This window comes from Protobothrops mucrosquamatus, unplaced genomic scaffold, assembly GCF_001527695.2.
Source record: "Protobothrops mucrosquamatus isolate PMUCROS unplaced genomic scaffold, P.Mucros_1.0 scaffold124, whole genome shotgun sequence".
Lineage (NCBI taxonomy): Eukaryota > Metazoa > Chordata > Lepidosauria > Squamata > Viperidae > Protobothrops > Protobothrops mucrosquamatus.
The window spans coordinates 584,527-601,145 of NW_015386491.1; the positions used below are offsets into that span (position 1 = coordinate 584,527).

The 16,619-nt window shown below is 38.6% G+C and overlaps 1 protein-coding gene across 1 annotated transcript in view; it reads left to right on the forward strand.

Moving 5' to 3' along the window:
• PECAM1 (platelet and endothelial cell adhesion molecule 1) overlaps positions 1-16,619 on the forward strand; it is a 55,494-nt gene that overhangs the window by 36,403 nt on the left and 2,472 nt on the right. Inside the window, exons 14-15 of the mRNA XM_029283535.1 lie at positions 1,446-1,499; positions 12,492-12,514. Of these exons, the coding sequence (XP_029139368.1) occupies positions 1,446-1,499; positions 12,492-12,514 (77 nt within the window). The remainder of the gene's footprint in view (positions 1-1,445; positions 1,500-12,491; positions 12,515-16,619) is intronic.

Sequence of the window (16,619 nt, forward strand, 5' to 3'; positions counted from 1 at the left end):
ATATAAGCCATAAGGCTGCCTAGTAGCTCCGTGGATCACTTGACTATGTTTATCTTCCAGGGCTTGAGTTCTGCTCATCTATGATGTGATGTCTGCGTATGGAATTATTTTTCCCTATTGGCTAGCTTAGAGAGCAATACGTATCCTCTGTTCATGCAAAACTATCCTTCACGGCCAATTTCTCCTGTCCTCCTAAAGCCCTTATTGGAGTATTTCCATCCTGCCAATCGTTCGGTCAACGGAGGGAACGGTGTGAGAGGGAACACGCCTCCATGCCCTAGGAGAGAGGGGAGTAGCGAAAGAGTGCTAAGGACCAATCTATTTGGCCAGTCTGGAGACAGCAAAAATGCTCCACTCCAATTAGTCAACCAAATGTCTTGGCGTTTCTCCCAGCAGATTTGAAGACGCATCTGACAATGCCTTGAATCCAGAGTCTTAGATATGAGTAACCTAGACAAGATTGTGATTAGTCAGTGTTAGTTTTGTGAGTGCTTGTATGTAGGAACTTAGAAAGCAGGCCACATCCTAACAGAGCTTTTAGGGCCTCATAAGCAGGGATGATCTCATTTGATATTTTAAATAGAAATCCTTAAAAGGTTAAGAAAACTTTCAAGCCGTCATGCCAACACATTTCCTTTCTTCTACAAAACAAGACTGAATGTCTCACTTCCAAGTTTGCGTAAGGTTCCAATTTTTTTTTTCTCTTCTAGATGCAATCAGTTTGGTGCAGACACTTAATAACGGCATCTTGGTTGTTATTAAAAATGTATCTTTGTATATGGCATTATTGAAAGCCATACGAGGATCCTCTCATAAAAAAATAAATGATAAATGAGTGATGGATATGCTTTCCTGGATAAAATCATTAGCCTATCATTTTATGAAAGATTTGTAAAGGGGAAGAAGATACAGAAGGCGCCATCTGGGTCACCTACGTTGTATTCTGATCAGAAGAATAATTTGCCAGAGAATTAATTCCCTGAATTAAGGACGTTGCTTACTAGACACATTCATAACAATCTTTCCAGAGGAGAGGGAAAAAAATAGGAAGGTATGGAAATAAATTCTGTTCACATTTGCAAGAGATAACCGACATATCATTTCCACACAAGTGGTTTATAGCATTTTCTGGAGCATACAATCACTCTTCTGCAAAAAACAACAGCAATGAGAATAGGCTGTATATTACTTCAACAAGGGCTGAGTGATGCTATGAAGATGCTAGAAGCCAAGGAAGTCAGTGATGCAGAAATAACCTCTGCAGATTGAACCATGGGTCAGTTCCTCACCCACTGGTTAGGGACCAAACAAGATAGAGAAATTATGACCTGTCCCAGCTATATTGGAAGCAGCTACTTTGGTCAGCTTCCCAGCCACCTTTATTTATAGCTTATTTTAACCCATTTAGAGACAGTAACTGATTCTGTACTGATTTTATTTTCCAGCTCCTGTAATGAATAATGAGACAGTTTATACTGAAATCAGAAAACCTATTAATGGTAAGTAAACAAATGGGAAAAAAATAGATACACAAGTTAAGTATCTCTGCTGTTACTTTTACACCTATTTGTTAAGGAAGGAAGGAAGAAAGCAAAAATAATGAATTCATAGACTGCAAACTCATACCAGACATAATGAATATTCTTGGAAAGAAGTCTCATGAAACTCTGTGGAATTTAAGTTCTGAATATATACAGTCTCTGAATAGGATTATAGGAGAGCAACTAAGGCTTATAATTTTGCTGAGAGCAAGTCCTATTAATGGGATTTACTTATGAGTAGTTATAAAGTCAAGGATTACTGTGCAGGCAGTTATTAAACTAGTCGTTAACATCATGCCGATGGTACATCTCAGTTAATCCTTTAAGGCATACCTGGTGTTATTCCTGGTACATTGTTCTTGATCTGAATAAATCTCTCCAAAGTTCCTTGTATGGAGTCATTTAAGCTTGATGTCATCATAATTTGTGGTTTTAAAACTTTCCTTGCTTATCATCCAAATGAAATACCTCATGATTGCTTTCTATTCCTTATTTTTCTTCCCTTTTTTAATGATGGTAAATTATCCCGTGGCGAATTGTCTTGTGGCAAATTGGCCATGGTGCGTTGTCCCGTGGTGAGTTGGCTGTGGCAAGTTGTCCTGCATCGAGCTGGCTGTGGCGAGTTGGCAGTGGAGAATTGGCCACAGCAAGTTGTCCCATTCCACTCCAGAGTGCCACGAATCTTGTCTTTTTAGTGTCTTGTGGAGGCTGGTCCACACAACTGATTATATGCATTAGATAGGTGTCAGCTCTTAGCAACCACACAGATAGATTTTTTTCTCCATGACGATTAGGGACAGATTGGTCCTTCAGGCTTTCCAGCAGTGTATCCGTCAGCACTGTAAATGAATCTATCCATCTTTTCTGCTGGTTATCCTCCTCTTCTCTTTCCTTCCACCTTTCCCAGCATTAGATCCTTTTCCAGAGAACTAGGTCTTCCAAGTAAGATAATTTGAGCCTGGTCATTTGTGCCTCAAATGAGAAATCTCGGTTGATTTCTTCAATGATCCCTTTGATTGTTGTCTCATGATTACTATTGTTCAGGTACACAGCTTGTTTTTATCTAGGGATGAATGGCAACCTTTCATTAATTTGCACAGGAAATATTACGTGTATCTTTGGCAAATATACTTTTTATCTTCCAAAATATCGGACAGTAATCTCTCTACCTCTCTGCTAATCATATAACCATGTGATATTTTATTCTGACTTTTTTTTATGTGTAGGCTTTTTAAGTTTAAACTTTTGGGGATGTTACTGTTAGTGCCGTTTTACTGAACTTTATCTTTTATAGTTTTGAAAAAACTGATTTGGAAAAAGTACATGTACTAAAAAAAGACTCTTCAAATATAGAAATGTATATGGAAGGTTTTAAGGAATAAGTGGATCTTTTGCTGCCTGGTTATTTCTATACTTTTATTTATGTTCCAGTCCTAAGGGTCTTAGAATAATATTCCAGGGAAGATGTCATTTTCTTAGCTCTTAGAAGAGGTGTTTGCAATTCTTATGGGGTACCAATGTTGGTGGGAGGAAGGTGGAATAGATTATAGAGTAGATATTCGGTGTAGTATGAAAGTAAAGGCCTTTTCAATTTGTAAACATGTAAACATGCCTGACATGGATGGAGGTAGAGGGATATCAGCTGGGAGGTAGTGTCAATACAATCAGTCCTCAACTTACCACCATAATTGAGCCCAGAATTAAGCTGACCCACCTGACATGGGATCATATGATTGCAGGGGGGGGGGAAGCATGACTGTTCACGAGAGCCAGGGTGCTCTAAAGGATATAAAATGCCTCTTTTGTGGGCATCATAATTTTTTTAAAAATTTTTTTTATTAAATTATAAAGGCCTTATAATAATATTTTATTTTAATTAACTTTTTAACGTTAGTATTTTTGTAGTTATGTACTTGTTTTTAAAAAGGCTGTAAGCTGCCCTGAGTCCGCAGGGAGAAGGGCGGGGTAGAAATTTAAATAATAAATAAATCATAACTTTGAATGCCTGGTCATTAAGTGGCGACTGTCTATAATGTTTCCATTTTTCAGAATGTCCCAAAGGTGCTTTTTTCCAAAAGGCAACTGGGCTTTCTTGTTAAAAGTCCAGTTGCTTTTTGGAAAAAGCACTTTTGGGGTAACCATGACCTGGATGATTGAGAATCTCAATAGACATTTCTTAGAATGCAAAATTTGATTTGCCTCAGTTTGGCTTGGTAAAGAGTTAGGCGGATTTTTCCTTTTCTTCCCGCCTCCTGGCAGGGGCCTGATAAAATTCTACATTTCCTTTTTGCAACGTCACCTAGGGTGAGGTATACATTGCTATATTTTATGCAATAATTCTCTTTTGGAAAAAATTATACTAAAACAAATTTCGCTGTTACCTACTTCATCGACCTAAATGAGTTTGTGTGGGGCATGTCTTGCTTCAAATCTTTTAAAATCAGTATTTTGTTTGTTGTAAGGGGAAAAAAATGTTTAATCAATGTCATTCGATTAAAAATGTGATCTGGATTTGATTGGCAAGAAGCACCCCTTAATTTTATGTTCCGTCTTCTCTCTTGCACATATCCGGCTGCAGCTTCAGTTATTTTTGGAAACGTAGTAAGAATGTATTGTTCTAATTACATCTGTTTTTCCTGTGGGATACACAGGAAAAATGTTTCAAATAGATAAGCAGGACATCACACAACATTAAAAGCAGTTTGGAAGTTTATTATGTTACTTATTGAAACATAACTGTGTTGACTTTAATTATGGAGATAGTTCATAATGGTATTTATATAAAAACACACATTCCACCCACACAGGAGACGCAACAAAATAAAGAGGTGGGCAAATATCTTGGCCTATGAATGCCATTTAAAACCTCCACTAGCTTCTGAGAGTCTAAAAAACAGAGACTGTGAGTTCTAGTCCTTCCTTAAGCATGAAAACTGGATGGGTGACTTTGGGGCAATCACCAGGAGACTATGAGTTCTAGTCCTGCCTTAGGCATGAAAGCTGAATGTGTGACTTTGGGTCAGTTACTCTCTCCAGGTATGCTCACTACCTTGAGTTATTTGTAAAAATAATAAAGGGAAAAGTGTAGCCTTTTCGACTAACAAAACTTCTGAACTAACAATTCCTAGAGAATTCCCAATTCTAAAGCAGCACGGCACATGCCAATAGTAACATCTGGAAGCATTCCACCTCCATTTCACTCATAATTGGGAAATGTACTTATGTTATTTGTTAATTTCCATCATGTTTTTCCATAGAAGAGAATTGTGCCTTTCCTCCAAGAAGTCAGGCAATCAATGTAGCTCTCGTTCAGCACCTACAACAACTGTAATATGGGCTCATTTGGTTCGAGAAATGGTGATGGTTGCCCAATGAATTTCCAAGGCTTAGATTGGATTTGAACCAGGGTCTCCCAGTCCTAGTCCAATACTGCATCTACTGCACCAAACAAACTCTCAACACTACACAGATACTAGAGTTATGTAGCTAGGTATGAAGATAGAGAGAGAGAACAACTAAGATGATCAAAGCCCTGGAGACTAAAACATAATGAAGAATGGCTACAGGACTTGGGTTTGGCTAGTCTAAAGAAAAGAAGAAATAAGGGAGACATGATAGCAGTGTTCCAATATCTGAGGGGCTGCCACAAGGCAGAGAGGGCCAGGTGGTTCACTAAAGCACCAGAAGGAAGGATGAGAAAAAAATGGTTGGAAACTGACCAAAGAGAGAAGCAACCTGGAATTAAGGAGAAACTTCCTGACAGTGAAAACAATCAACCAGTGGAACAGCTTACCCCCAGAAATCATGGGCGCTCCATCAGTGGAGATTTTTAAGAAGAGACTAGACATTCACCTGTCTGAGACGGTATAAGTTCTCCTGCTTGAGCATGGGGCTGGACTAGAAGACCTCCAAGGTCTCTTCCAGTTCTATTCTATTCTATTCTATTCTATTCTATTCTATTCTAGAGTTGGTTCCTATAGAAACACTATAACCAGAGAAAATGTTACGCCATTACAATATTATTATTTATTGTATAAAATAATTTTCTCTGTCCAATAGCTTTTTTACATTCTTTTCTCAGGCACAAACATGGTTCCAGGATACATTCCCCAAATGTTGCCATTGAATTTTAATTTTTAATATAATAGAAGGAGGGAATAATAAAATGCATGGGGAATCATTGAGAAACTTTTGTTTTAATTAAGCTACCACTACATTTATTTTCATTTTTGTTTTGCCTATCTAACATCTGTAGCCCAGATAATAGAAGGAACCTCTGACTCCCCCCTCACCAAATTTCCTCTGTTTATTCTACTTATGGAGCTTTTCTTTCTCTCTACAGTGTAATAGAGATGAGTCTGTTGTATACGTGCTCTTTTGTTGTGCCTTGAATATTGCCCACTTGTATTTGAATATTTGTTATCATGGAAGGATGTAATTGACTGTGAACATTAGTTTGTTCTATTAGTCATTCATTTCTTTCTCTCTTGACTTGCTGTTTGAAGACACTTGTTTCCTGTTTTATTCTATTTAGTTGGTTGTTATACTTTAAAGCTGCATACTATCTTGGACATATTCTTGTATTTAACAAATCAGGGTACTTATTATTTTATAAACTTGATGAGCTCTTCATGTTGTAATGAAGAAAAGCACTGCTTAGGTCTCTCCCAGTTCTTTTTAAATATGCACATCTAGTATGAGGATTATACTGTTTGTATCTTGCTGTTTAATAGCCACAGAACCTCCTGCGTGTTGATACAATAATTGAGTGACAGTATCTAGAAGCCAATAGGAGAAAAAAAAATCAGCAAATCAATGAATCCAACTGATAAGAATTTCAAGGGAAAAATTCAGAATGAAACCCATGGCTTGAACTACGATTCTGTTCCCTAGAATTGTAGATTTGGAGGTGGACACAAGGATCTTCAACTCCAACCTACTTCAATGTTCAGGAAACCCAACGAAACCCTCCTTGGGAGGTGGCTGTGCACTAACTTCTTAAAAGCCTCTAGAGGTGAAAAACCTTTTATAGGAGGACTGTTCCACTGTTGTGCAGGTCTTACCCAGAAAGTTTCTCCCGGTATTTAAATAAAATTTAGTTTGCTGCAATTTATACCTTTATTTCTGGTCCTAGTTTTAGTAGCCATGGAAAATAGTTCAAGGCCACAAATATGGCTACTATATTTCCTAAGTCTTTTCTTCATGCTGCTCATCCCAAGGTCCTTCTGTCTTCCTAGGGCTTGTCCTCAAGAATTTCTTTTTTTATATAAGATTTTATTGATTTTTTCTTACATACATATAATAAATTTTTCAGCCAACGTGCTGTCTGGGTTTCAAAACACTAATACATATTTAATTCCTAATCCTTCAATCTTTCCTCTAACCAATGATAAAATAAATTCCAGGTTTGGTAATATTCTGTTTCTTCTTTTTCTTTCAAACTCATAGTCAATCTGTCCATCTCTGTGCATTCCAGTATTTTTTTAAATTATTTCTCCCCCTGGTGATGTTCCTTCATTTTTCCAATATTGCGCAAATATTATTCTTGCTGCTGTTGTGATGTGTAAAATCAAATATAGGCTTTGTTTGTTAATCTTTTCTGGCATTATATCTAGTAAGAAAAATTCAGGTTTAAAGTCTACATGCTCTCCCAATATCTTTTCTAACCAAGTATGTATCTTTTCCCAATAGTTCTTTTCTTTGTCACATGTCCACCAGACATGATAATATGTACCTGAATTTTGTTTACATTTCCAACATCTATCTGACATATTTTTAAACATTTTTTCTAATCTTGCTGGTGGCAAGTGCCATCTATAAAACATTTTATATAGATTTTATTGTCCTCAAGACTTTCTATCATCCATATTACTGTCCTCTGAAACCTCTCCAACCTGTCAATATCCTTTTGGAAATGTGCCCAGAATCATACACACTACTCTGAGAATGGTCTCAGCAGCACGAGATTGAAGGAAACAATTATATACCTGTTTCTGATTCTTTTCTTTAATCATCTGTCATGATGTAACATAGCTCATTATGTCTTCTGTGCTGGAACATTTCTGCTGTAACTAACACAGCCTTGGTCATTGCCTATAATAATATTTTCACAAAATTATATCTTTACTCGGCTTATATTTTGTTTCTTTCTGCTCCATTTTGGCTATCTCACACAACCAACAATCTTTGTGCAAAACTATGTCGGCCATTTTAAAACCACACTTCATGAATTGGTAAAATATATTTTGGTCCAGCGATATTACGTAGGTTAATTATCTTTTTTTTAAAAAAATTGCTATAACACTAGCCCGCCCCAAGTTGTTCTAATCAACAAACTACTCACTTGTGCTATGCACTGGAAAAATGACTCAGTTTCTAGGCGGCAGTTTTGTGTCGAGACAGGAAGATCTTAGCTTAGCGTTCTGCCCACCCACAACATTCTGTGGAAAAACAAATATTCTCAGCAGCACCAGGCATGAGAAAACCTTGTTGCATTTTGCAGAACTCTAGAAACTTGTCATGCCAATTTCCTGCTTCCAAATTCCATACCTTCAAAGGATACTTTTATAGGAGTCGAGATCCATCCTAGCAAATACCAGCCAGGTTTGGAATCCCATGAAAGTGTTAAACATCATTTTAAAAATACTAGGGTTGGATATTTTGCCCAGATCTGGAAGAGCAGATGGACGTAGCGTCACGGAATTCATAAACTGTATACTGTATGTCCTTTGCTCATTACCTTATATATGTTTGGATTGACATTTTTACAAGAGTCTTTCTAGTGCTATTATGCTGATCCAATCTTTAAATCTTGAATGCATTTGCCAAACAGTTGGTTATTCTACAGTACCTTTGTTAAAAGTGCAAGTCTAAATTATTCTCCTTCCATTTGGAACTCCTATATTATTTCCTTAGGAAATAAATATTCGGAAAGATAATATAGGTAGGCTTCAACTTGCGACCACAACTGAGGCTGAAATTTCTGTTGCTAAGCAAGACAGCCGTTAAGGGAGTTTTCCCCATTTTACGACCTTTCTTGCCACATTTGTTAAGTGAAATCACTACAATTGTTAATTTAGTAACATGATTCTTAAATGAATCTGGCTTCCCCCATTGGCTTTGCTTGTCGGAATGTCACAAAAGGGGAACACCTGACACACACACATCGGGGACACTGCAATTGTCATAAATACATGCCAGTTGCCAAGTATCTGAATTTCAATCACGTGACCATGGGGATGCTGCAATGGTCATAAGTGTGAAAAACAGTCGTAAGTCACTTTTTTCAGCGCTGCTATAATTTCAAATGGTCACTAAACAAATTGTTGTAAGTCGATGATTACCTGTAAGCAGGTAGTGTCCAGATTTTTCATGAACGCAGAGTAAGCACCTGAATGAAGGATCAGCATTACATTTTAAGGATCTAATGCAGCAGTAATGAAGATAATCAGCTAATGGGATATGGTAATAACAGGAGATGCAGCCCCATCACATCTGGGGTATTCTAGACCGAGGAAAGCTGATTTAAAGTGATCTAAAGCCACATTTGGAGATGACATAATTTAGCTGTTTTAGTATTAACATAGGTTATGCAGCAGAGAAACAATCAGGTTAGCCTTCGTCATAAAATATTGCTGGCCACCAGACTGATGTAGGGTGAGTAAAACATGGGATATCCGTTGATTTTTTTTCCTTCCATTTTCCACCTCCCATAAAATTAACGAATAACTTTTCATTTGGAGCTCTGGAAATATACAAAATTTATAATTTCCTCCTTCCTGGCAAGACAATAGTTAGCACGCTACAAAAGTCTTGGATGATTTATTTCAGATATGTTATTTCAAATGACTCTTTGATCTTAACTGGCCGAAGGGGATTATTGTTCTGGAGTTTATCTTCTTTACAAAAATCACAATTGCTTTCCATATCTTATGTTTGCCTTGTTAGTGAAGACCATGCTGGCTGGGGGTTATGGAAGGTGAAGTCAAACTCATCAAACTGGAGAGGGCTGAACAAAAGGTTGAGCCACATCCTCTGTCTGTTTTTTCTTGCCGAGTATATATCTGTGCAAGAAACCTCGATTTTGCTGAATAAATAATTGGAGAAGAGCCTTGGATCAATATGAAATAGGGGATTTCTAACTTTAGAAGGTGCTGCCAGGGAAGGGGATGAGGAAAACATCTGCTTGCTTATTTTTTAAGCTTATATCCCACATTTTCTCAAAAACTTAAGGTTCCATAGAAAGCCACAGAGATGATATGGGAGAAACTGGGTGATGATAGTAACCATATATTGTATGTTATAAGAAAAAGGAAGAAAGCATTATAGATAGTCCACGACTTATGATCACAGACCATGGCGATGACCAGGACTTAGGGGACAGTATCAATTGTGAATACGTACAGATGGCCCCTCTCTCTCTGGTCACTTGCAGGCCTATGAATGCAAGGTCATGAAAGGACAGCAAAAGAAATACCCAATGTTCTAACCCACCCGAGGACACTGGTATCTTGGGGAAAACACCCAAACCACCCAAGAGTGAACATATGGTGTCTTGGGAAACACCCAAAAGGGAACATACTAGCTACTTTTGCTTTCTTATCTACAGTGTGCCAGCCTTAAAGGGCGAAGTCTTAATCTTATGCGTGTCAGCTATGCTGGGTGAATTGCTTATGTAATCAAAGTAGGTATAAAAATAAGGCTTTTCTGATATTTGGGGCTTTTGGTCTTTTTGTACAGAAGCCCGTCTCTATTCAGCTGAATAAACACGTAAGGTTGAAGGCAACTTCTGGTTTCCTGTATTTTTTATCAAGCAAAACCTCAGAACCTGCACATCAATGGGGATGCTGCAACCGTCATAAGTGTGAAAAATGGTCATAAGCCATTTTTTTTCCAGTTCCGTTGTAACTTCAAACAGTTTTAAATGAGTCAATTTCAAGAAAGAAATTCAAATGTATTCTGCTTTGATTCTCCGGAGCATATCAGGGAGATAAGGAAAAATGCAAGCAGGCTTTCACAATATTAATACAGACTAATTCTTATAAAGTAGAGTTCCAGAATTCTTGTGAAGTATGTTTGCTTGGTCTACTCAAAGGGCTGACACATGCGTAGCACTTCAATTTTTTCTCTTTTCCCACAACAACCATTTTCCATGGTCTGTTGGGCTGACAAAAAGTAACTGATCAAAAACCATTCCCTGAGTTTCCATGGCCGACAAGTGAACTTACTTGGAGCATGAGTTGGGTGGAAGAGTTGTACAGAGAGTTTCAGGAATAGCCTTGAAGGACCAAAGGAAGACCCATTATAAAGGCAACAGTCAGATGAGAGGACTTGAGTCCTTGCCAGGAAAATACCTTGAGATAATATATCTCAGATAGGCCTCTCTCTAGTTCCCACAAGGTGAGGGAAGGGGAAGCACAGTCAGACTTGCAAGACTCTATTGCAGTGATGGCAAACCTTTTAGAGACCGAGTGCCCAAAAACTGGCCCTGCCCCTGCTCCACCCCCCTGCTCCACCCCCGCTCTGCCCCCCCATCCCCTGTCCCGCCTGCCCACAGGACCACTCACCGCCTCCAGGGCCCGCTGCAGATCACCCAGGCAGCCCAGCAGTGCTATGGCGGCCACGCCCTCTGCCCGCGCCCTGCAGCATCAACTGCATGATGGGGTGTAAGGGCAGAGTTTTGTCTATGCTGCCTGGCTGCCATGTCCTTGGCTGTGCTGCTCCGTTTGGGCCACACTCGGGGGCGACTCTCCTTCAGGGGGGCTGCTGGAGAGGAGGGGGTCACCGGGGAGGCAAGGCTGGGGCAACGGCACGTGTGCCCACAGAGAGGGCTCCGAGTGCCGCCTCTGGCACCCGTGCCATAGGTTCGCCACCACTGCTCTATTGCCATAGCTGTTACAGTAACGTTATTCTGTTTTTCTAAGAATCTTGTGAAATATAGTTTGATGAGTGTGGTGGAATGTAGTCTGGATTCCCAGGAAGGAGGGGCTGCATTTCAGAGAGAAAAGAGGCAGGGATGCATGGAAAGTTTGGTTGGGAGGAAGAGAGTTAAAACAGGTCCCACCTACTGATTTCCAGAGTATATCTATCGTGGTCACATAGCTGCTTTCTGGCAAGATTTCTGTCTATAGGTGAGGAACAATAAAGGAATATATTCAGAAATAACCCCATTTGTCTTTCTTGGCCTGATCATGAGAATGCTAAACATTCTTTCAACAAATTTTAGCCGTTCGATGTGATTATGTCACAGAGAAGTAGGGAAATTTCCAGTGAGTCAGTTTTGTGTAAATAATGGACATAAGCCTTGTGGGAAGCATGGTGTGGGTTAGCATTTTTAGTTTTAGAGATAAAGACAGACTCTCTGGTTAGATATTGCTTGCTTTCCTCAGAATGTTTTCCCACATTATTTCACATTATAAAAGTGTACTTCTCTGGTCCCCTGAGGACGTATATCATCATAAGCATCACATCTAATTCACGCATTGAATCTGTCATATGCCTCTTGTGACAAATTATATTAATTAGCATTTCTCAAGTATGGCCATTAGAATTAATGCTAAAGGGAGGTAGCAGGAATAACTGTTGCTTAAGGGTTGTCCTTGAAAAACCCACCACTTTGGGGGCTATTTCTTTTTTCGTTTGCTCTGCAGATAAAACAAACTGGGCATGTTCATGAATTACTCTAATATATTTTGCTTTTTTAGCCTCATGGATATTGATTTGAAAGTAAATCCTACTTTGTTCAATGGGTAAATTGTTCAGGTTTATGCAGGGGTTGCAGAAAAAGGAATATAAATAATCATCAAATCAGAATGCCTTGACCAATTTTTTCTTGATTTCTAAAATTGATGTAAATGAAAGGAAAATCTTAGAGCGCTTGAATGTACATTTGTCTACTAACGTGATACACTTGGGAGTGGTAATTTTTAACCTATATCTTATGATTTTCAGATGCTGAGGAGAACAGACATTCTGTAAGTATATTTTTCCTCTGACTGGTGCATATTTGGAGATGTGTTTAATATTTCAGTTGTCAAAACAGAAGCCAAGTTGTCTGGATTTGATTCATAAATATCTTTTAGAGTCTGTTGCACTTCATTAAGTGTATTCTGAATCTGTTGGCTGTATATCATAAATAAACAGAAAGAGATGTTATAAATTTAATGCTTGAAATAGATTCAAGGAATACATTGCCCTGGATTAGGAGCATACAGGTTAACTAATACCTAGCTTGTATGTATATTGTATACCCTGTTAATCCTGGCTATCCTGAGGATGTCTTTGCTAATGCCACATTACTGCTATATTTTTGTCTGTGATGGAGACAAGCATGTCTCAGAAAGAAATATTTCCGAACTCTAAAAAACATTTGATAAACCTGTTAGAAGAAGCATGCAATGAATAATAATAAAAAATAAGGCTAACCAAATGCACATACCCAAAAAAGATATTGAGACTTTAGAAAGAATGATGAACAGTTGCAGGAACTCAATATGTCTAGTCTAACGAAGAAAAGGACTAAGGACTGACATGATAGCAGTCTTCCAATATATGAGGGGCTGTCACAGAGAGGAGGGAGTCAACCTATTTTCCAAACCACCTGAAGGCAGTACAAGAAGCAATGGATGGGAACTTATCAAGGAGAGATCCAACTGAGAAGTAAGGAGAAATTTCCTGAGAGTGAAAACAATGAATTAGTGGAACAGTTTGCTCCATCACTGGAGATTCTTAAGAAAAGATTGGACAGCTATTTGTCCAGAATGGCATAGGATCTCCTGCTTGAGCAGGGGGTTGGACTAGAGGACTTCCAAAGTCCATTCCAACTTTATTATTCTGTATTCTATTCCTATGTTGCATGTTCACAGAGCAGTTGGTGGCTGGACTTCCCAATGTAGATGGCACTGAATGGGAAAGGAAAGGGCATCAGGGAATTTACAGTCACTACCCTGAAACTGCCTAGGATTACATTGTATTGCAGTAGAAACACTGCCTGGCCTCAAAGCGGATGTGCTGTAATGATAGGCTGTGGGGTCAGTGCTATTAATGCTAATACATTTTCCAATTCAAGGACAGGGAGGAAAGCACAAAGATGTGGCCTTGAGAAAGAACCCTGAGGGATCAGGAACTAACTTCACTGGAAAATAAGATGATTTTAATTTATCCTCTTGTCCTGGAGCTCTTGGTGTCCCTTTCTGAACTATTCTAGAGGGTCCTTCAACCCTCCAGAGCAATTTTTCAGGGGAAGAAGAATTTGCAAACATCCCTGCCCTCCTTCAGCATCCTGTAATCTCTGAACTCAGGCCAACACATATTTAGGCCGAACATTGGGGACTGGAGGCTAGAACATACAGGGAACGGTTGCTGGAATTGGGTATGTCTAGTTTAACGAAGAGAAGGATGATGGGGGACATGATAGCAGCGTTCCAGTATCTCAGGGGCTGCCACAAAGAAGAGGGAGTCAAGCTATTCTCCAAGGCGCCTGAAGGCAGGACGAGAAGCAATGGATGGAAACTAATCAAGGAGAGAAACAACTTAGAACTAAGGAGATACTTCCTGACAGTCAGAACAATTAACCAGTGGAACAACCTGCCTCCAGAAGCAGTGAATGCTCCAACACTGGAAGTTTTTAAGAAGAGACTGGACAGCCATTTGTCTGAAATGGTATAGGGTTTCCTGCCTGAGAAGGAGGTTGGGCTCGATGACCTCCAAGGTCCCTTCCAACTTTATTATTATTATTATTATTATTATTATTATTATTATTATTATTATTATTATTATTATTATTATTATTATTATTATTATTTCCTAAGCACAAATTCAGTCATGCACTCAACTGCTCTAGAGTCTCCTTTCCTGAAAACTTTCAAAAATAATCTAAACTCGAGCCTGCCCTTTTATCTAAAGCTTTCTGCCTCAGGATCCTTTCTTCAAAATTCAAGATTCAGTTGATCATCTGAACAACTTTGTTCATCACACAGTAACCTTCTTGAGAACGGTCATATAACTCCTGTGGCCTGTTAAACTCTGTCGAGGTATTTCCAACAAAGGAACAAGGCGGGTACTTGTGTGAGATGAGTGCTGGGCAGATCCCACAATTACCGTAGCTGGAGGGGTGCAGTTGTAAGCAATTTCACTATATCCCTGTATTAGATGGGAAGATGTTGTTTCCATGCCGTGAATGCATATTAGGAATCTTGCTGTTTGGGGCTTGTTTATGATGCCTTTTCAGTTTGCTTCACCTTCCAACTTGATGTGAACCTGTTACAACAGTCTGCTTGTATGTGTAGAAAAAAGAGGCAGAGTGCAGAATTGCTGATGAGTCACTGTGAGTTTGAAAGAGCTTTGTCACCATAGTGTGTATAGAAACACTGAGAAAAGATACATTTCTTTTTCTTTCTTTTTTTTAAGATCAGGAAGAGATATGTGAGTTTAGACCAGGGGTAGGCAATCTTGGCTCTTTTATGACTCGTGGACTTCAACTCCCAGAATTCCTGAGCCAGCATGGCTCAGCTTGGAAACCTCTCCCTTTTCCCTCAGCATGGCTGGCTCAGGAATTCTGGGAATTGAAGTCCACGAGTCATAAAAGAGCCAAGGTTGCCGACCCCTGGTTTAGACCCATACCTGAGAAGACAGAATAAGGCTTATAATTATTGACTAGCAAGCAAGTTCTGATTGGTTAACAGTTCTCTGTCAGCCAATCAATTCTCTAGAGATATTTAGTACCGTCCTGAGAAAGCAAGCCTCATTGGCTAGTGCTTCCTCGACTTGCAAATATGAAACATGCCTTTCCTCATCAGAAGCAAGGAAGTGGTTTAAACATTGTACGTTTTGTGTACACCTGATGAAGTGGATTATAATTAATAAGAATTTATAACATGGCTGGTTTAATTCCTTAAGATGTTGGCAGCAACAAACTAACATCACTATCCATCTAGTATTTATGAGTTCTGAAATGGATGCATACAATTCCTTCACTGCATCCTTACCAATTCCCAGCAGAGTTTTTGTTCATTTGAGAAAAAATGCAAAATAAAATCAATTGTGTAGTTAAAACTGGCTACACACAAATGTTGCAATTTATACGAGTTAAACTAACCTGTTTAGAAAATGCTCTGAAATGTACTGAAATCAGCATAGCTGGTCAATAGCCCTTCATATAGTTTGTACTCCCTGATAAATTTCCGTTATTTCTGTTATTTGAAATCAAACTAAACTAGGAGAGTTTCAAAGTATAATGAAACTTGAAGCAAATGTGAACTATGTAGGTATTTGGAGTTATATTAAGAGATGTCATCCTACTTTTCAGTGGACATAAAACAGAAGCTCACAGAACTACTCTTTGCCATTATCCATTTCAGGATCCTGGATGACTGAGTTTCTCCCTGAGGCATGCTACTCATAATGTAAACTATCCCAAGCTAGAATAGAAAGTTTCATGGGCAAATTTTGAGTTACTCAGAAAGGAACTGGGTGTGGGTTTCCTTCCTGGAATCAGAACTGGCAATCTTTCTGTACTGTTTAATATTACCACCACTTTCTGAAAACATATTAAAAGGAAATATCTTAACAATAAGGGAGCTACTTCGTAAAATACTAATTTGGTATTGTTTGGTTTGCCTCAGAAGTACAGCTTGATTTCATAGACGATGCTCCTTCACTCTTTTTACCTTCTTGTGTAGATACCTTCTTTGTTTTATTGAGCTCTTAGTTCGTACAATATATAATATGTTTTAAGTGGCAAAATGAGAAGATGTAAACTTACTTTACATTGTTCATTTCAAAGAAAATGTTAAAAATGGTAACGTGAGATACTTAGGAAATACCCAAACACCCAAAATTGAAATTCTAGGATAGTAATTGGATATATATCTTATAAATCCATATTTATATACTCTTAATGACACAACTCATAGTGCTGTTGGAATGTACAATCTTCTTTCTCTATTACAAAGTAACAATCCCTAAAATGGCAAATGATGTTACTTCCAGGTAAATATCTGTTCATTTGGCTATGAATGTGTGCTGACAATGAGGATCTGAAAATGTACTGTATGGTGGGCATGTGTAGAAAAAGTATTA